Source organism: Anoplopoma fimbria, chromosome 5, assembly GCF_027596085.1.
Source record: "Anoplopoma fimbria isolate UVic2021 breed Golden Eagle Sablefish chromosome 5, Afim_UVic_2022, whole genome shotgun sequence".
NCBI classification, from domain to species: domain Eukaryota; kingdom Metazoa; phylum Chordata; class Actinopteri; order Perciformes; family Anoplopomatidae; genus Anoplopoma; species Anoplopoma fimbria.
Window position 1 is genome coordinate 5,009,294 of NC_072453.1, and position 21,311 is coordinate 5,030,604.

Below are 21,311 nucleotides of genomic sequence, written 5' to 3' on the forward strand. Positions count from 1 at the left end.
AGTTTAGAGTCATAATTAACCTAGCCTGCTCATCTTGGGCCTTGGGAGAAAGCCCAATAACCTAGAAAATACGAGCTAACAAAAACTAAATGGTAACAATAATACAAAAAACAATATGAAAGTTATATTTACAGCTCATTTTTTCATTTCTGTGTAACTGTTGACTTAATCTCGCATACTACTAATTAGCAGAATAAAATATGGAAGGCAGGATTCCGCACATATTACCAGCACAAAAAGTAATCTCAGAGCAACATTTAAACGCAAGTTGTCAACATGTTTAAGCAGCCGTGTATTGCAACACTGAGGATCACAGAAGTGCGGGGAGATGGCAGTTAACACTGAATATTCTGTGAAATGAAGTATCTTTGATATGGTTACTCCACAGTTAGTAAAGCACCAACCGTCATGCATTTAACACTTAAATAACAAATGTCATCATTTCTACATCATCCTGCTGCACTAAAAGGGGCCTCATGGGTATGATTCACATAACAGAAGGAGAAAGGGAGGCTGGGATAAAAGCAACAACAAAAGGCAAGGCTGCCACAGCTGCATATTGCCCCTATTTGCGCCATTCTCTTAATCACACATTGTTCTGGCACAGCTGCTTTATCAGTCCATTATCATTACTTGCTGTCCATCATGGCTTTACTGCTTGTTTTAAATCTTTTTGACATGGAGAGCAGATGGGGTGGAGGAATACAGGGTACATTTGGCTGATTGAATGTGTATGTGTGTAAGACAGAAAGACAAAGAGAGCCATGGTTTGATGAATAGCGGGCAGTAGGACAGTCTTTTCCCTTTGGCCTCCACCTGCTGGGTGTCTTGACAGGAGTTGGCTGAGTCCTGACACTACTGTAGCCCAGCAAAGACCCGGGTACATTATCCATCTCCATCGCTACCTGCTGTGTTTCTGACCCCTTCTGCACAAAGCCACACTCCTGTTCTCCACCTTTTTTTTCTATTTTCTTTAGCTTCAATTTTCTTTAATTCATTCTTCTGCTTACATGTACTACCACCTGACTAACCATTCGCATCTATCTACCATAATCTATCTTTCCCTATCCTTACTTTGATCTTTAAAAAAGAAGGTGAATTGTACAACACACATGCTCCCCATCTCCTTTTTCTGTCACTCCTTGATCCAACCTCCCATGTGTTTCCCCGACTCACCCTTCCGACCTTCATCCCTCCTTTTAAGATGGATGCAAGGGCGGCCCGGCAAAAGCGGCACGGCCGTTTGGCCATGTGATGAATGGTGGTAATTACCTGTAGACGTAATTAACGAGGTCCAGGAACTGGGCGTTTAACTCAAGTTCATCAGGGAAACGCTTCTCTATGTAGGTCATCATCTTCACCAGCAAGATGGACTTCTCGCGTAGGTTTGGCATCTGGAGGGAGGTGGAAAAGAGAGATGTCAGTTAGAAAGGAGAGATAGTGGCTATGATAATCAACGAGAGAAAAACAGGGCAGGATGAGAGGAGAACACAGATCTATTCAGTTTTGTTCCTGTCACTGCATCGCTCTGTCCAGCTTAAAAGAAAATAAAGACCAAAGATACCTCAGTGGGTATTATGCTAATGTTAACCTCACTGGGTTTAGAAAAATGTGCTTTGCTTGTTGTTTGTCCAAAGGTTTCACACCTTTTAAAATGTACATTGCTGATTCAGTGCTGATTCACACCTGCTATTATCAGAAAAATAATGCAATGATCTGCTAAATCACACATTTCTATTTGTTTGCACACCTTATATTTGTGTAACTTAACATTGTTTCAAGTCTGATGTTCTGAGCGGTCTCTCTCAGAAAAGCCTCCTGCTTACCTGATTTGCAGCCATGGGGGAATTGTTTTTTATCCACTCTTCAACGATTTTGACGACAGCTCGGAGGATTTTGGGGTCAGGTGACTTCTCAATCAGCGAAGTGAGGATGACCTGGATGAAGTTCTTCCTCATTTCCATGCTCATGACAGACAGTCGAGTCTTCACCAGGTCAAGACTCAGCATTACCAGCTCACTGGTCACTAAAAGAACAGGGGGTTAACAGTCAGAAGCAGGACCGAGACAAACAAGCTACAAAGAAACATGTTAATAAATATTAACAATTTAATGCTAAATTAATAAAGACAAAACTTGTGTCTTATTGAGAGTCAAGCTGGTCTTGAACAATGTGAGTCGTGCACTTATATATTTTTAACAGTGATAGCAGCCAAAACACAACTAAACAGTTTCAACACAATCGGGTTGGAACTACTTTACAATTAAGTTCATTAGATTAGTAAGACATGAGCAATCCTAAGAGACAGAGGCCTCCCTGGTCAGATAGTCTTTGGTCTTAGTGACTATAACTGTGCCTAGTAGAGGGTAAATGTCTGTGTTTCCTGATATAGTCATTAGGGGGCAATTTAAAGCCCAGATAGCATCTTACAGCCATTACCTCCCTTCTAAGAAGTTGCAACAGGAATTATGTAGTGCCTGAGTTCTATAAATCTGGTGAAGCCAAGCATTGAGAAGACAGGGAACCTCGATGAATTTTGTAACAGTCATGAGTAAGCTTAACAACACTCGTGAAACTCTTCTCTTTACCCTTGCTGCCTTACGTATGAGGCGAGTTGTCAAGAGGTTCTACGTCAAATAGTGTCTACATTTTCAAACCCAAAGCAAAACATCACAAAGTAACCATCTGTTTGCTTTTTATCTGGAGAGAGGCTATCAGACAACACAGGGTGGGAACCAGAGATGAGGAACGTTCTCTGTGAAACCAGACTATCTGTAGAGTGGGTCTCCCCTGACTACAAAAGCTGTTGAGAATCATTGATAAAGAACTTTTAAAAACAGCCTTTGTAAGGAGCCAGGCACTGCTGAGATACCTGGGGTATCTGAGATCAAAATGAGTCTGAGAAAGATCAACGTACGAGTGTGCATCTGTGTTGTGTACAAGTGGATCAGAGTTGGGGAAAGTATGCACACTAGCCTTCCTGATCGTGTCAGCCAATAAGTTCAATTCAAATGGTAATTTATGGGGAAAATGTTTTGGATCTCTGAGCTCTGATGGTGACTGATGTGTGCTGTGGACTCAAGAACTGGAGGAATGGTCAGAATATATTTTGTATCTATTGTGGACTACATAACAACTTGTTATTAATTAAAACCTCAATTCAAAGCTACATACATATACGTGTGATAATTCTTTGTGTTGTAACATAAGGTATAATGAATCCATCTGTTAGGTCTGCGCTTGGCTTCCTCATATTTTTCCACTGAATTTGTGTCCATGTACCTGTGCTGGTTTCAGTGACCCCCGGGTTGGCCTGCTGGGGGCTCAGGTGTTCCCGCACCATCTTCTGCAGTGAGCGCATGAACACCGAGATGAGGCGGTCGATGTAGCTGGCGTTGTAACTGCAGGCTGACTTCAGGATCATCAGTGTTCCTAGAAGACAAATGAAGGGGAAGCGATAATGAGAAATACAACAATAGGACGAGAACCTCAACCTCTGCGGGGCAAGGTAACACACACACACACACACACACACACACACACACACACACACACACACACACACACACACACACACACACACACACACACACACACACACACACACACACACACACACACACAGTCAGCTTGTGTTCATATACACAGCATGACAAGGACTTTTTACACACATGTTCAAATGGAACCGCCCCATCACATCAGCACTTCCTCTCTTTGACAGCAGGATACCCAAATGCTTATCATTGACCAAAACTGCCATTTTGGGAAAGCGTATAAAATAGCATTACTTTTAGTCTGCTCCCCAGTAGTCATTTCTTAACTTGAGGGCCCTTAATTTGGAAAGCTACTGCATAGTTCAAATAAAAGAGAAGAATGAAATAACTGTCTCCTTGGAACAAGCTTTAATGTAAGTATTTCCGCTAAATACTTTCTGACATCTGGGAGAATAACAGTAATGTTCGTACAGGAAAAGTGGCCGAAAGCGGCAAAGCTTCCAGAAACAACCTTTTCCCAAACCGCTGGACTGTGGCCTCAGTTTAAACAGACCAGATGTTAGCCAAAGCAGCAGGGCTCATCGGCTTGCATTTTAACGACCCACTCACTGGCTTAATTGCTAAAAGTGACTGAGGTGGGTTTTGTAGGGATGGAGAGAGAGTGTGAAAAAATGTATAAAACTAAAACTAAACAAAAGAAACACCCCCACAGGGTTTATGAGCGACAAAGTGAGAGTAACAGTGCACGAGGGGGTAGAAAACGATGAAGGAGAAGAAGAGAAAATTAGGAGGTGGCGAGGTCTTACCGAAAAGCTGTGTGGGGTTAGTGTTGGTTGTGGCTTTTTCATAGTTGGTAAGTCCCTCATAGATGACCTTGCCCACGGCAGCATACAGACACTCCAATTCCTCATACTTAGATGCCACAGTTGATGTGCCTAGGGAGAGGGAGAAGGAGAGAGAGAGGGAGAGAGCAGTGTTTACTTCAAACAAAGAGAAGCTGAGTATCTTAATCAATGCAAAGCAAACGTAAGAATTTAAGCATCAATCAACAGAGCAATGGCCCAAATACTATGTCACATTTTCAATGAACACAGAAGTTTACAAGTTCTCAGACATGCAATGCCTTCCTGAGTTTATGAGTACAGCTGGCCTGTTGCAATTTAGGCAATTTAAGGTCTGGCAACTTACCGGGCTCAGTGGGGAAGATGCTCATGAGGCGAGAGAGGAGGGAGTGGACCGCCCGCAGGACTTTGGTGTTTCCGCAGGTCATGCATGCAGCGATGCCCCGCTGGAGGGGCTTAAAATGGGCCAGGATGGCCGGGGACTGCAGCACTGTCAGCAGGAAGCAGAGGATCTCAAGTCCGGTGCAGATGTTGGAGATGTTAGCCTGGGCTGGCTGCTCCTGAGAGGACACAAAGAACAGGGAAACCAGGTCAGTGGAGTAAAAGAAGTGTGTAGATAAGGGCGACAGTCAACGGTGGCGAGATTATACAAGGGCAGCTGCTACCAGTTGATTGATCTGATTAATTGATCTCAGAATATGTGTCATATGCGTCTCTGGTAGATATTTAACTGTTATATCTTTGTGCGTCTCTCCCTTCACCTTTTTTGGAGAATAATTTCATATATATAATTGTTTTTCTTAAAGCAATATCAACCCTACCAATCAACCCTACTAATAAATGTGACCTCCATATCAAGGAGAATATTCAGGGTTTTTATTTTTAGAACTAAAATCTACAACTCCGAAACAAAGCAAGGAAAAACTATTCTGCTATTTTCATCACTAGATGCATTAATCATCCAAGTTTTTAATACACCGACACACAACTCAGAAATCCATTTTCTACACACGGAGGTATTTCTCACACAAAAGGAACCAAGGCAGTGTGATTGCTGCTAAACCAAAGATCAATGGCCAACATTGGGCCCTCATTTTGTCTAAATTGCAATCAAGGTTTAGAGCGAAGGCAGGGCCAAGAGGATAATCTGGGACAGATCCATAGCCCTGATCTTGGCTAATGAACAAGGGGACTCTTGTGATAAGGCTCCTTGTAGATATTAGGGTATTGATTTGGCACTGTATTAACAGAATGGGACCATGTCACTGGAGCCATGCAGATTAGGGAAAATGCATGTATGTGTTTCAGCGTTTGATTTGTCTGCATGTTTTTGCGTGTGTGTCCCCTGCCGCTCCTCATTTGCCCTCTCAGGACACTCCTCCTGACTCTTAATCACTGCCATGCCAGGACAATGAGATGATAAAAGGTAATCCGATTTAGAGCATTGTTCATTAGTCTGACTAAGACGGCTAGGCAGGTAGAGCATGCTCCCAAGGGGAAAGGGCCCGTGTATGTGCATCTACATAAGACCTACAGAAAGCCTTGTTTGTCAGACCATCCCCATGGGATCTGGAGGGGCTGATTGGGTTTATGTGTGTGTGTGTGTGTGTGTGTGTGTGTGTGTGTGTGTGTGTGTGTGTGTGTGTGTGTGTGTGTGTGTGTGTGTGTGTGTGTGTGTGTGTGTGTGTGTGTGTGTGTGTGTGTGTGTGTGTGTGTGTGTGTGTGTGTGTGTGTGTGTGTGTGTGTGTGTGTGTGTGTGTGTGTGTGGAGAGAAAGGCGCGACCGATGCAGTGATCCCCAAAAGGGAACAAGGGAAGATCGTGACAATTGCCGGCGCATTGCGATAACCTTGTCTGAACAGTGAGGCTGAATCAGACCGGAGAGATGAGTGGAGAAGGAGAGGAGCAACGGATAAAAAGAGAGAGCAAGAAGAGAGGCTGCGATAAGAGCCTGAAAAGAAAAGAAGAGATGAGCGGAGAGGAGGAAGTGGGGGCAGGAGACAGAGGAGAAGGGGAAGAGAGACGCACAGAGGCACACTGGGGCGATACAGAAGGCGAGGGTGAGGAGTTGAGGATGGAGAGGGGTGGGGGTTTGAACGAGAAGGCACAGGGCAACCCGGATAGACTCCGGTTATCTCACCACTGTCATTATTTTGTCATTATGGTGGTTGGCGCCTCACTTCATGTATTACTGATAACAGACAAAGGACTCGGAGGCGTTAGAGCAAACACTAAGACAGAGCTTAAGCGGAGACAGGGTAACTTCTGCAGTCTCTGGGAAAGCAAACAGCAAAGACGCATTAGTTATCCTTTCCCGTTTGTTGATTATTGCTTGGAGCTGTAACAACAAGACTGAATAGTTTAAATTTTATTCAGAATTGTGTGCCTAAAACACTTTTAATGACATGCACTTGCACTTTCAAATAATCTGTGACATGCTCACGTAAACAAATACTGTTTTGTGGACTAATCCGAAGAACAACAATGGTACCCGTCACAAAATAGAAAAGATAAGCCAGAAACTTTTAGAAAGTCAGTATTAATCTATGGAAAAATTAAAAGGAAAAGCCATTACAGGTCTGGACTTGTGATTGACAAGTGATCTCTGGGAAAAGCAGTGGAGACAAAGCAGTAACGACAGTTTAAACGCAATTATGTCACCAACACAAGCATGAATGTTGCTTTGCGAAACATAAAGGCAGCTTCACTCTGAATGCATATGCCATCTTACCACTGTCATAAGCAGCTTGTCAAACCACTGTAGCTTGAGCTCGGCGCGAGGCCACATGTCAGGCCTGAGGGCAGACTTCATGAGGCTAACACAGCGACGGGACAGCAGCTCCCCTGGAGACCCGGCCACGTTGGTGCTGTCGTTCACCTAGAAAAAGGGGGGAGGAAGGTTTGGCATCATTATCATCATGACAACGGGTCTTCATCTTCAGTATCACAATGATGCCCTGATGAGGCGGGAAATCACACAGGGCAAGAAGAGACAAGGACTGTCACCATATATTGTAATTTAATTCATGCAGCTAGAGTTCAACAGTGGCACAGCCAGGAAGGTGACAATCCTTCAATCAGAAGGATCCTTTAGCAAGACAATGAATCTCCATCAGCTCCATGTGTGGTGTTCTTTGGTTGATGGTAATCCCTGGGGGCCAGTGAACAGATACAATTTTTCTACAGGAATCAATTCAGTATCACAATACACCCTTATCGAGTGGGATACAAAAAGAAGATAATGTTTCTTTAGACTGTTTATTGAACAGTGAGTGATCCCCAGCGGTTATTTGCAACAGAGATGGTCGGATGAACAGTGAGAATGGAGCTTGTCCCAAAAAAGAAAGTAGGAAAAGTCAAGGTGAGTGAAATCTCTAAAGTCTATTTTAAGCTTGTAACCAAGGTCATCACTGCCACAAGACCATGGGACAGCTGTGTGAGCAGACACATAAAGGACTCAGTGTGTGTGTGTGTGTGTGTGTGTGTGTGTGTGTGTGTGTGTGTGTGTGTGTATGTGTGTGTGTGTGAGTGTGTGTGTGTAGAGATGTGTTCGGGACAGCCACCAGGTGTGACCTACCTTCAACACAGAGGGGTCAGGGTAGCTGTATCCTACCTGCCAGGCACTATGTGAGGCAGAACTGTACCTTGTGTGTGGGTGTCAGAGCGAGAAAGAGAGCGAGAAAGAGAGAGAGAGAGAACGATGGGAGTGTGTGGTGTGTGTCCAATCATGGCGTGGTTGTTACCTGGCATGCAATCCTGATGAGGAAGTTGACCACGGTGTCCGTATGTTGTTTCTCGACAGGCTTGGTGAGCATTGTCTCTGTACCTGGCATGGACTGGCTGCGGCCAAACACCTTAAAAAACACACAAACATTATAAATATTAATATATTCAGCCCTGTTTTGTTTGAATACAGAGAAAAGAAAGGTCTCTTACCAAGGAAGAGGATAAACTTTTAAGAGGCCAATAAACTAAACAGATTCCATCATCAAACTCTTGACAGCATTGTCATGTACTACAAAACATCTGTTTTTGGAGTACAATTTTCTTTTTTGATCCTTTGTATGGCTGTGTATATATATATATATATATCTGACATACAGCAAGCATTATTTTCATTTGTTTTGAGTTAAACTTTTCATCTTTTTCAATGAGTGTGTTCACATTCAAATGGAATTCAGTAGGAATAGTCAAATTCATGTCAAGAGAAATATCATTGTGCCATAGATGAGGTAAATAATAATAATTGAATTCATCCGAAACAGTGGCGAGGAACTCCAGCAACACAGGGAGAATTAGATTAAAACAGCATCCACTATCTGTTTTAAATGAATATTCTCTGGTCAAGTTAAGCCTAAAAACCCCAAAACATCAAATCAGTTAGCATGTTGGCGTTTCTTTCACTACTGAGCGCGTTTGTAACCGCTACTGACAACGTTATCTTCGCTTCACCCATCTCTGAAATTGTACTGGCAGAAAAAAAAAAATCTGAATTAATATAGGGGGAAACGCTGCCAGTTTAGCCAATCCCTGCCTAAAGTTTCTGGCAACTGGGACTAGTCTCTCACAACCACATACTACTGAGCTCACCGTGGAGGCCGCTCCGGTTGCCGTGCGGAACCTCTTGACGTCTTGCCCAGCAGCGGTGGCTGCAGCAGCAGCAGCACCCTCCAGAGACAGTCCTCTTTTCACAGCACCGCCGCTCGTCCCTTCACCGCCAGCAACTACTTCAGCCTCGGACTCCGGCTGCCACCCCAAAAAGAGACAGGGGAGAGGACGATCAGGGTGAGGATGAGACCATCATTTAACATATTTACAGTTTATAGAATTAAACGTATGTGCACACCAAGGTTTCAGGCCACATTATGAGTCATGAGTAGTGAGTAAAACTAAGAAAATGTTATATTCTATGATAACTGGCCGTTTCTTGTGAATGAATAAGCATAGAACAGTCTGCAGTGAGTGGTTAGCAACATAAAAAAAACAAACAGGAAGGACATCATTTGGTGGCACAGTTACTTTTACAAGGCGCCTTACTTGGGCACAACCCTGCAAGTCACAAACTCAAAATCAGGTTGATGTGATTTTCATTTAATAAAAACTGTGTGATGATGAGACAGCCTCTTTGTCTTGATTTATGTTGTGATTGTACATTAAATGGCAATCCGTGAACACACCTGCTGGTCTTTGATCCTCTGTAACTCCCATTTGATGACCACCTCGGCCAGGTCCACGGCCAGTTTCCTCTGCTCTATGGTCACACTGGGGGTGAAGCCCAGACGCTGCATTGCACTGATCATGTGCTGCACCAGGTGGTGGCGCACAGGGTAGTACACCTGGAGAGAGAAAGAAGTAAATCAATAATTAAGAATGAATATGTTAAATCATATAATATTATATTAAAGAATGAAGTAGTGATTCAACAAATTGGATATTTAGTTTTCCGAAAGCTTCCATTTGGTATTCTGAACACAATGTGTCAGGTAGAACTTGGCTCCGTTTTCTTTTCCTGGAGCACCAATGGCAGATGGTCACTGGTGCCAATGGCAGAGTTAGTATATATGCACAAATGACAGCCAGCAAGACTGAACAGATAACAGAGCAGTACTTAAAAGAACCCAAACTTCTATACTTTACACACAGGCACAACTTGAGCCTCCACGTTGCAGAAACCAGCTGCACAATCCAAGTGTGGAAGAGATGGAAAAGGTTGATACATTTTGGAAGATTAAGCCCACTTTGTGAGCCCGTCCAAATAAATTGTCACACAAAAAGCTCTTCCCTCCCATCTGATTGCCTACCAGAGGGTGAACCCAAACAGATAGACTGTAAGAAGCTGCATGAATTTCAGTAAGACACAAACATGTAATGTGAATTATAGAATTTATATTAAACATGTAAGTTTTGAATATTAATTTACCTAGCTTTTGATATCCTTGTCTATTACTGGTTTGGCAAACTTGTTCCCAGAGCATCCACAACAGATGAGGAGAACCGTTGCTTCCCTCAGCTTCATTTTAAATGGACTTATTTGTCAGTATCTAAACTTATAAATGAGACTGGCTTCAATTGCCTTAGCAGCCTTCCAAAAGCAATTATGAGAGTGAGTTACTGTGCGATTCTTTCCCTAAAACCAAACTTTCTCAAGAAGACAGTTTGTCTAAAAGCCTCAAATCAGAGCTCTCCGGGCAATTGAGAGTCCTTTGAACAACTTTTGCCTCGCATCCGCTTTGTCTTACAGCAAGAGATCAGGTCAGCCTGCCCATAGACCGTTCATTATCATGAACGGTAAAGAAAATAAAAAAGGTGTTAAAAAGTGTAACACTGACAAGACTTTGCTCTAGATTTTGAAAATGATAACACATGCAAAGTTTAAGAGGGTGTTCAATCACTTTGAGACAGAGTCAAAAGAGGCAAACTCTGAAATCGTATTCCTACTTAGTCTCAAGGACATGATCACACACACTTAGCTATGAGAATTCACACCCCCAAGCGTCACACTCAAGAGTCACTTAGTTTCATCGCAAACTGAACTGGGACTCAGACACACGCGGACAAAAGAGCAAAGAGATGAGATGTCTATCTGAGGGCTGTTGCCAGTGTCAAAGAATATTAAAGCTTCTCACTTTGCGGGTAATTATAGTCGACAGAGCAGGGCTTCACAGCCCCTTAATGACAGAGTGGCTAAGCCCTGTCCATCACATGTGCACACACACAAACACGCACACAATCTCTCCATTTCTTTATCAAACACACACGCGCGCCACACGCACAAAGTCTCTCATCTGTCTGTCATTATCTCCTCCCTAGCGTAATTATGCTGATGTGATTACATTAGATTAGTCATCTGGCCCAGTGAGAGCAGCCTGTCAGTGAAATAGAGAGCGGCGCTGAGGAAAATGTCAGTTTTCTGCTAAAAGACTGGAGCTCTTTGACCGGCGAGGCGGCGAACATCAGCTGAAGGAGTAAGAGGGCAAGAAGTGTCTTTTTTTGAAGTTTAAGGAGGAAGGCAAACATAAAGCCCAATGATCTGTTGCTGGCGTTGACTTGTGAACAGACTCGATGCTCTCGGCCTCTACTGATCGTCACCCAGAAGAGTGTGCTTGGGAAACTGCATCTGCATTAAGGCGATTAAAAGGCAGCAGGCGGTTACCATTAGATACACTGCCCAGTGATGAATGATCAAGCTTTTGACTAGGAGGCAACAGACAGATATTCGAGAATAGTTATCCTTAAAAAGGTGGATTAAATTGGGATGAGTACCAATGCATATTACCCTCAAGTGTTCAGACATTGCCTTATGAGTATTGTACAACACTGGGACAGAAAACCGGTTTAGTTTTGACTGTTCTGTCTGCCCCACCCCGCCTGGATGAATAAACCAAGAATCAATCCATTCAAGAGTTATGGGCTGAATGAAAGAAGGTGGTGCACCATTGACAAACTGTATTTTCTGTGTGTGCTCTTTAGTATATCTGCTCACCCGGAAGTGCTGCACAATGAGATGCAGTATGTGGACCAGCTGCGGTACAGTGTGTCCCTCCTCCACAATGATTTTGCGAGTCCAGTGCGTCAACATCTGGTGGCCGTCCTCCATGCGGGCTGGCACGGCTGGGGTCAGGATGGCCATGGCCTGCCGCACAATGGCCCGGGCCTCCATAGTGTGGGCCTTCAGCAGGCTGTGGAAGACCTGTACAAAGGAAGAGTAATGCACTTATAAAAATGATTTCCTGTCCCACTGAGGCTGAACTTTGTTTTTTTAAAATCATCACTGTATTTCTTTTCCATTACATTCAAATTATAAAGAATGATGGGCAAATACATGTACGCTCTTTAACAAGCACATACACATTTCTTGTTCTTATAATTGTAAGCTTCTTGTTTCCTTTTTTTCGTATATATCTTTTGTCATATCATTTCAATTGAATCTTGATGTTTTGAATTTTACAAGGTCATTCAGTGTTTTTACATCTCCTACACAAGTTTGACATGTATCATCTCTATTCTCTGTCTTAAGCTCCGCTGAGTTTCTCTTCTCATTCTTCCTCACCTGCAGCACAATCTTCTTGTGAATGGCAAACTTTGCAATGATGTGGGCCAGAAGTAAGTGACCACTGTATTTGCAGGCAGGGTCCACGCAGGCTTTGGGCAGGAGGCATGGCCAGGCGAAGGTCATGAGGCGCCGCAGTTTGCTGTTGCGTGACTTGTTGTTGTCATGGATGTGGTGGGGGGCATGCTCCACCAGCAGGGTGGAAAACTGCAGCAGGCAGATTCGCAGTGAGTCCAGCAGGTCAGCCTGCTTCTCTGGGTCCAATACCTTAGAGGATAGGGAGAGACGTGGGGTTAAAGATTGTTAAGTGAGGGGGAAAGAGGCACAGTTGTTTTCTACCATAGCAAAAAGTGAGCATAGTATATCTACAGAGTCAAAAACAATGAATCAATTAGTCATTTTCCAGGTGGTGAGAAGTTATCTGAATAATACCAAAACCCATTTCTGAGTGTAGAACAAAAATGCCTGAGACCTGTTGGTGTGGCTGTAATACATCCCAGGTGCCAACAGAGGTCAATATAAGTATTAGATTACTTTATGTGCATAAATAAGAGAAACAAATTAAGTATACTACAGTTCAGACGAATGTTCAAACCACAACAACAATATACTTTCACATTTAGAAAGCCTCTTGCAAAAAGACAGTCCCCCATTCAAAACATCTGACTTCCCTGGAGAGGGGCACGGGGGAGAAAACACTCAGAGAGAGGGAGGGGAGTGAGGAAATTACTTTTAACCAGGCCGTAGAGGAGCCATTAGCGGCCATTAGGACTGGTGTTAGTCAGTGATGAGATCTGCCACAGCACAAACAAACATGCTGACCTTTAGCATGGTCACATCGTGGCATTTACACCAGGAATTATAGTCAGGCCTGATGAATGAAACGTTAATGAAAGAGGGACCGGCGGGATGGTGGGAGGGAGAAAAACAAAGACAGATGGAAGAGACTAAAAGGAAGTGGAGAAAGATGGAATGACAGCAATTAATGACCAAGTAATGTGTGGAGACCATGGGAGACTGAGAAGAATCATCTGACTAAGTGGAATGCAGTGGATGTCGACTGAGAGTATGGAGATGTGCTGGACTGATAAGACATTATGAGAGGAAATGCAGAAGGTAATGAAATCAGGGAGACTGATGGAGAGACAAAGCGGGTGAGTAATGAACAAAAGAATGAAGGGGGGAGAAGTGAGCAGATTGGATGAGAAGGAAGATGTTGAGAGGAAAGAATAGCTGCAAGCGTATATGTGTGTGTGCATGTGTACCTTTGTGATGAAGACACTGGTAATGCTTTCTGGATTGTCTCCTTCGGGGTTGGGCGGTCCAAGCAGCTGCTCACCTTCCCCCTTCTCGAAGCTGTGCAGGAAGGCTAGATTGAGGATGTGCTGCAACACCTAAGAAACAGGAAAGACACACGTTGATATGATTTTACTAATAGATATATATATATATTTTTTTTTTTACCATTTATTAAGGGGAATATGCATCATCCATGATAGCACACCAATAACAAAAAGGAGAAATTTCTTGAAATGACCTTGTGTGTTCTTTCAAAATCTGCATAAAAGAAACAACTGCACACTGTCACCTCGACACATAATTAAGTGATGAAATAGTCATCTAGGAAATAAACAGTTTTTCGAAAATGATTTAAGAGCAGTAAGACAGGCTCGAGGCGCAGCACTATCAAATGTGACACAAAATAAAATGGTAATAAAAACCTGACATTTCAAGAATCCGAAAAGAAAAAACACTCTTAACATGTTCTCTTAACTAATCCATAAGCATTGGAGGCAAAAATAAAATAAAATAAAATCTTAACTAAATTGCTGATGAAAGGCTTAAAAATGCACTTTACAAAGACACCAAAACCTGCAGGGATTGTTAGCAGGGATCTGAGAGTGAAGACAAAGGCTTGATTAGCTGTTCAAAAGCAGAATAACCCAACCACAATACGGTTAACGACTGCATTTATTAAAGAAGCCGCTATCTGTTAATGAACCCTCCCTATTCAATCCATCATTGGGGAGGACAGGGCATCGCTCAGTGGAGAACGAGCTGTGGCAGCATATGTTCAAGCTTCTCCATTAGCACATTATTCACGCATGCTCTACACAATGTGCATGCATGGTTGATAGACTAGCACACGAACGCAGAAACATGCACACACCCTTAAATGAAATCTGTTCTTCAGTCTCATCTGTTCCTATGGATTCTAAGCTTCACTTACATTGATCATTGTACTTGTTTCTTTATTGCCATTAGAGGTCTGTGTCTGTGTGTGTCTGTGTGTTAGTGTATCTGCACACACAATACCTCTGGGCGAGTAACCGAGATCTCATTCTGCAGGTGTCTTAATTATCTTAAATCCCATTTCCACGCACTTAAACAAATAATGTGGGTGTGAGTGTTTTTTGCAGTGCCACTTGGGTTCCTCTCCCACCACAAAAAGAAGGGAGATGGTGGAAAACGGGGACCTAGAAAATTCCCCCATACACCTCGAGAATTTGGAATTCTGTATTGACTATATTGTTAAGTAGGCACAGGACGGCTTAAATAATAGCCACTACCATTTGCATTGGTTAGTTATAAGTTATTAATTGGTCTTAACGGTCATCTGGATATCTTAAGCATTTATTATTACTTCTTTGTATTATAGTATATTGTAGTATTATAGTTTTAACGTAGTTAGGTGAAGAGCTCGAGGATCTCATTTGACTCTTGGCAAACCTTTAACCTCATAAAGTCAAGGTAAGCCGCTGATTTTAAGAACTATTAATAATGTACTTTTATTCAACTGGTTTTGTTATTTGTCTAAATCTAACAGCTTGACTAGACAACTAAAAGGCAATTAATATGTGCTTATCATAATTGCACTCAGATATTTCTCCTTTTTAAACGGCTGTACTTCTTATGAAAACATGTTTTAAAAAATACTTTGCCATTATTCATATTTGTCATTATTTAATTTGTGGATATTAAAGTGGAAACCTCTTTAAAATGTGGTTCATTTTAGCCTCTTTTCCCACACCTAACACTACCAGCTGTTGGTCTCTTGAAGGAAAAATGTTTTTGTTTGCAAATTGTGTTTCCTACCATTATCTTTATATACCTTGTTCACTTGTACATGCCAGAAGTGTATAACAAAACTAACAAAATATCTATTTGTTATTTCAACTTAACAATACAGTTTGATATCAATCTCTACTGGGGATACAATGCTAGCACAGCATGTTGACACATACGAAAAATGTAGAAAACTCTGCTACACTGTATCTCTTGTCGGAAACATAAAAAAGTAACAGAATGTGAAACAGACGTGCTGTGCTTCATAAATTTCGTATACTTGTTTGTTTGCTTGTCTGCTTGAAATCTATTGCATGAATTATCAAACACTTTTGAACAAAAAAAAAGCAGCACAAGAGCAGTTTTCTTTCAGAACTGTTTGGATGTTAACAAAAGAAACAACACTGGAGCAGCATGAATTCAGTCTGTGTCATCATAGAAGATTCATTGCTGCTGTCCCACACCGTCTCTCTCCTTCTTTCTCTTTTACACACTCCTCTCTGCATCTCGCTCACAGTGAAATATTCTGAGACCCCTGTGATGCATGAACCTGAGCCTCCATCTAACTCCCAGGCAAACTGAGAACATGCACATGTGCACACTAACGCACGCGCATGCACACACCCCTGTGACATTATGCTTCTGGGAAAATGCTAAAGGCAATTATTTAAATGTCAGACTGCCACACTAATTCTCTTGATCACGAGTTGTACACCAATCAACACAAACATATTCACACACAAACACATGCTTTCTTTCTCTGTATGTCGGTCTCTCCATCTCACATTCACAGCTAGCAGCTGCTGTGCACCAGAGGAGGACAATTAAGGGAAAAACGGGGGGGATGTTGTGTTATCTGAGGTACTAAACTCCGTTCTGATAAATATTAGAACGCAGCATTTGGTCCTGGAAAGACACAGTGAGTTGGCTGAACTCTATCCCCTGCCTATATTTTGTCTCCAGTCCATATGACGCTGAGGCAATGCACACTGCACATGAGTAAAAAAGAAAAAGGGCAGGGTGGTGTCAGCAGCATCATGAACACACGTGTATGTCCTTGGATTTGGGAGTCTGGGTACATTGCACTCGCCAGTTGTGTTTCTTGCCACACAGTCATTTGGCTTTGTGCTACAGTGTGCCAGCCAGGGCAGGCCTTCCCCACTGACCCGTTTGTACTTAATAGCAGTGCTGTTGCTCTTCTGTGCCAGGCTGTGTCTCTATTACAGCTGTGAAAAAATGTGTACGTGTGCATCTGTCTGTGTGTGTGTATGCTTGTGAGCATGCATGCGGGAGAGTGATCTTAATTAAAGAGCAGCCCGAATGATTGTAATGGTTGCAGCAGCAGGTCAGGTAGAGAGGACAGAAGCATTCATCTGTGAGCCTCCGAGGGTCTAAAACCAGACAATGACCTTCCTGATTCTATCAAAGAACTTCTGGTACAAAACACACCAACCATATAAGCCACACAGATCAGGTCCCACACTGAGGCAGCAAAGTAAGTAAGCTTAGGGGATGCTCAAAGAATTTAGAAACATCATTTATATTCCACCAAAAGGTCTAGGACAGGGCAATATGTAAAAAACATTACTCAAAACTTATTTTGCAAGCTTGTTATGACAACTCAAAACTTTCTCAATTTAGACATTGTACAAAAAGATTTCAACTGGAGGAATGGTTGGATGGCTTAAGTGTTTAACACCTCCCACAAGACCAATACTTTATATCCCGTGTGGATTTTAAGACTATGCATTAAATCCTCAACCACGTCTTGAATGTCAATTCCATAAGTGGTTGGCAACATTCATCGTCACTGGTAATTTCAGGTACCTCTCGCATGTAGTCCTAAATTCATATGCACAGACTCTTCTGCTCTGATTGGCTTTGACGTACCTTAGCTTTAAGCTCATCGTTGAAGTGTGGGTCATTGAACTCAACGAAGCGGAAGAACAGGGCCCGTTTTTGGGCAATGGAGTAGTTCTTTGGAATCTCCTCCTCCATATACTCCTTCAGGAAGGTCATGTTGCATAAGAAGCGACCTGTGAAGGCCCGCAGCAGCTGGAACAGCAGCTCAATCTCTGAGTAGTTACGCCTATTGAGGACACAGGTGGGGATCAACAAGTTCAGTGTACAGAGAATATGACAGAGATATGCCTATTGTCAACAACAGTGATATTATATATCAGAAGTTTTGAAGAACTTTAGATACCAATGTGATTTGTGATTGTAAGCCATTTTTACAGTTAAAATGAATACCACTAAGTTAGTTAAAGTAAGAAGCTGCATTAACTTTAAAAATCTGCATCATTGGCTTGTAGTCCTTACAGAAGCCAAGCTAATAAGTTACTTAAAGGGTCACCTAAGCCATCAAGTATGTCTCTCTACGGTTAGGATTGTTAATTTCAGAATGACAGTAGTTAACAGTAGTCAGCAGTAGTTGTTGAGAGGGCTTATAAATTCTCACTTCCTAACTCAGATTTCAATATCAAATGCCTATTTTCAGATCGTATGACAACTTTGTCGAACGTTTAGGGAATTTCTATCCCCATAACAGTTTGAATAAGTGTACATACTTGCAGTAGCTAAGCAGGCAGAAGGCCAGCAGCTTGGGCTCCTTCCAGTTAGTGGCAGCCATGTTGTCTTTGCGATGTCTCTCCTGGAAGGCTTCACTGACCCAGACTCGCCTCAGCTGACTGACCAGGGAGTGCTGCCCTGCCAGCCAACCCTCATCATTTTTCACTATGATGCTGATGATCTGAGAAGAAGGGATAAAGAAGAACAGGCTAAGGTCATATGATGGAATTACTGAGAATGATGTGGTATTCTGATGAGGATTCAGCACCACTGACTAACCTGAGGGTTAGCTTTACACATATATATATATATGCATCTGACGTGAAATTAACGTGTTTTTTACAGTTTGTATACATTGAAGAGGAAATTAAATGTATACCTTAATCGCCTGAAACTGCAGGTCCAATCTGGCAGTGGTGGTGGAGGGAGAGCCAGGTCGAACAGTTGCTGCAGTGCCAGCGGGAACCAGCAGGGGGACGAAGCGGTTGGGGTTCGAGGCCAGCACGTCTCTTAGTGGCTTGGCATCTTTGTGTTTCAGAAAACTCTGCATATGAACACACACACACACACACACACACACATACTGTTACTTAAACACATTTAAAGAAACATGATACAGGAAATTAAGATTTGTTTACTGGGAGTGATCTGTCTCAATTTGGTGGCAACAGGACCACTGAGCCTCGAAACACCCATTATATCCCTGATTATAGCCGATTACTGCGGCAGCAAAATGCACTTTTAATGGCAAATGTGTCAATAAAAAGCCTGAAGGGACTGCTAATAGAGCTGCTAGTGTCTGACCATGAACATGCGACTCCACTGGGGGTCGTTCAGCGTAGCCTCCATCATGAACAGCTCCACTGTCTGAGATGGGTGACGCGTCAGGAACTTGATCAAAGGCTCCCTGAATGGACTGCCGGCCTGGCACAGGAGGGGTGAGTAAAGCAGCACAAGAGAAAGTGGAAAAGGGCAGAAATACAAAAGATGGTAAGGTTTTCATGAAAGCAAACGCACTTTCTAATAAAAATCTGTGCCAAGACGCTGAGATCTCCACAAGAAACAGAGAAAAATTTACCATTTATATTACACATCATAAGGTGATCAAAAATGATCAAAAGGCATATGGCTGGATGCAATAATAAGTATCATGAGATCAAGAGTTTTTAAAATATTTATATTAAAATGATCAGGCATTGCCTACTTTAACTATAAAATGCATTAAGTAATGTCAACGACTTTTTCAAGCTGTAACATCCCGAAGCATAACTATGTACGTTTTTATCTTTAAGACTTTGCCCTCGTCATACAAAGGAACACTACAATGAATAACCAGAAAAGATGGAGTGGAGTTGGAGTCCTACCTCTATGAGCATGGCCCTCTCCGTCTTCATGACCACCTCTAGCAGAGGTTTGACCAGAGTCTGAGGTGCAGCTGGGATCAGGTGGAAAAGGTTGATGATGGCAGAACAGATCTTCATCTCCTAGAGAAAAAGAGCGGAGGAAAGAAGGGGGTGGATGAAATTTTGGGAAAGATGATGAAACTAGACATGGACATAATTTCTTGATGGACAGCCACTGTAGAAAGACAAGGACAAATCTCTGTCAAACGACTAATTATGCAATCTGTGCAGAGTTAACTCCACACAGAAAAGGTGCAGAATATCACACTTGCATGACTTCTTGGATTATTTTAGCACAGGGTACAAACAAATAAAAGGACATTATGCATGATCATCTTCATTAACCTTGTATTATTGATATCTTAGAGATAAAAAAAAAGGGAAAGGGGGAGGACTGGACAATTCTAAAACAGTCAAAATGTGAGGTTAGAGCAAGGTTGAGATGAAATTAACGTTTCAGAAGATGACAACAGAGACGGACACAGAAATACGGGGAAACTCCACCAGCACCACTACCACGACATTGGTTCAAGTCACCAGGACAACATTGGTTCAACTAAGCTGAAATCACAGAGTCACCAACAGGAGGCGCATCACCAGGTCACATCTCACCTCAACGCCCTCCAACGCAGGCTGTACCGGAACGGGAGACAATGATCAGAGTCAGCAAAGCAGTACGTGTGCAATTTTTTTTTTTGTGGGGTTGTGTGTTGTCTGTCTTTGTTCAATGTGGAAGGTGAGCAGATAAGACAGGGTGATAATGAAATGAATGGGCAGACAGCAGCAACCTTTAAGAATGACCTCAGGAACAACTTCTCTCAACATTTGGTGAATAACAGGGCAGGGGCCAGAATGGAATATCAGTCGAGCAACACAGAATCTGTGGCATTTGGAGGAAAAACACTTTTCTGACAGATATCAGGTCATTAATTCAGAAAGTGACATTTCGTTTTGGTTAAACTTTTTGTCTGTACCAGGCTTGGCTAATTGACCCCCTGACCCTGGCTATATTGTCACTGCCATCCTTCCTGTCAACACGCACAAAGACCCATGGTTGGAGGGAGGGAAAGACAGAGGGCCAATTTGCATCTAATTAAACATATTTTAAGATGGGGCCAGATGAACTTGCATAAAAGGGAAGGCAGTGGAAGATGGGTTTTATTTTTTGTGGGGGAGAGGCAGCTGTTTTTTTTCCCCCCCACTCTTTCTCTCTCACCTTTTCTCTGCCTTTACAAGGTTATCTGTCGGGGAGATAATGAGGAGACGCAGCGCTGGGCCCACCACCGCCTGCCTGGCGCCTAATTAATCATTGATTGTAATATGGCCACTCACAACTCATCTGGGAGTAAGCCACATTGAGGAGGTGTTGACTACATTCTCTGCCCCTTTTTTTCCCTGTGTGCTGTTTCGTTAAGGCAGGTCGGGGCATAGAACAAAAGAAAACGTGCCAGTAGACAGCTGTATTGACCCTAACTCCTACAGGCTATGACTGCGTCTTCAGTGCATTCAAACAAGATTTACATTCAAGTAAATGGTAGAAACAAAAAAGATCTACATGTCATCAGTGATGTTTTCACATTTGTATTAAATTTCTCAGTGCTGTAAGGTGCATGTATGGAACTGTGTGGTGTGACTACTTACACTGCCATCACTTCGCTGGCCTCCCTTGTGTGTCATTACAACCACCTCCATCCATTTCCTAAGGTGTTGCTGAGAGAGACAAAGAGAAAGATGAGATTGGGACTCGTGTGTTGGCAAAGTATGTGTGTGTGCATGTCTGCCTGGCTCAATAGGCGGATCATGGCTGCAGCAAAGACCAAATATTTACTGTAAAGATTCAAGTCATTAATGAAAATATTTCATTCTTGTAGGTTATGTTTTCTTGA

At 42.7% G+C, this 21,311-nt stretch overlaps 1 protein-coding gene across 2 annotated transcripts in view; it reads right to left on the reverse strand.

Annotated features, from left to right (window-relative positions):
* trrap (transformation/transcription domain-associated protein) overlaps positions 1-21,311 on the reverse strand; it is a 78,946-nt gene that overhangs the window by 37,914 nt on the left and 19,721 nt on the right. Inside the window, exons 31-49 of one of the 2 annotated variants that reach the window (XM_054598311.1) lie at positions 21,067-21,135; positions 20,038-20,058; positions 19,387-19,506; positions 18,827-18,946; positions 18,402-18,566; positions 18,022-18,203; positions 17,342-17,540; positions 13,651-13,779; positions 12,386-12,652; positions 11,819-12,025; positions 9,513-9,671; positions 8,926-9,081; positions 8,079-8,189; positions 7,067-7,213; positions 4,683-4,896; positions 4,301-4,429; positions 3,283-3,432; positions 1,827-2,026; positions 1,273-1,394 (exon numbers count right to left, since the gene is read on the reverse strand). In XM_054598311.1, the coding sequence (XP_054454286.1) occupies positions 1,273-1,394; positions 1,827-2,026; positions 3,283-3,432; positions 4,301-4,429; positions 4,683-4,896; positions 7,067-7,213; positions 8,079-8,189; positions 8,926-9,081; positions 9,513-9,671; positions 11,819-12,025; positions 12,386-12,652; positions 13,651-13,779; positions 17,342-17,540; positions 18,022-18,203; positions 18,402-18,566; positions 18,827-18,946; positions 19,387-19,506; positions 20,038-20,058; positions 21,067-21,135 (2,867 nt within the window). The remainder of the gene's footprint in view (positions 1-1,272; positions 1,395-1,826; positions 2,027-3,282; positions 3,433-4,300; positions 4,430-4,682; positions 4,897-7,066; positions 7,214-8,078; positions 8,190-8,925; positions 9,082-9,512; positions 9,672-11,818; positions 12,026-12,385; positions 12,653-13,650; positions 13,780-17,341; positions 17,541-18,021; positions 18,204-18,401; positions 18,567-18,826; positions 18,947-19,386; positions 19,507-20,037; positions 20,059-21,066; positions 21,136-21,311) is intronic. The other variant, XM_054598312.1, reaches the window with a different exon arrangement.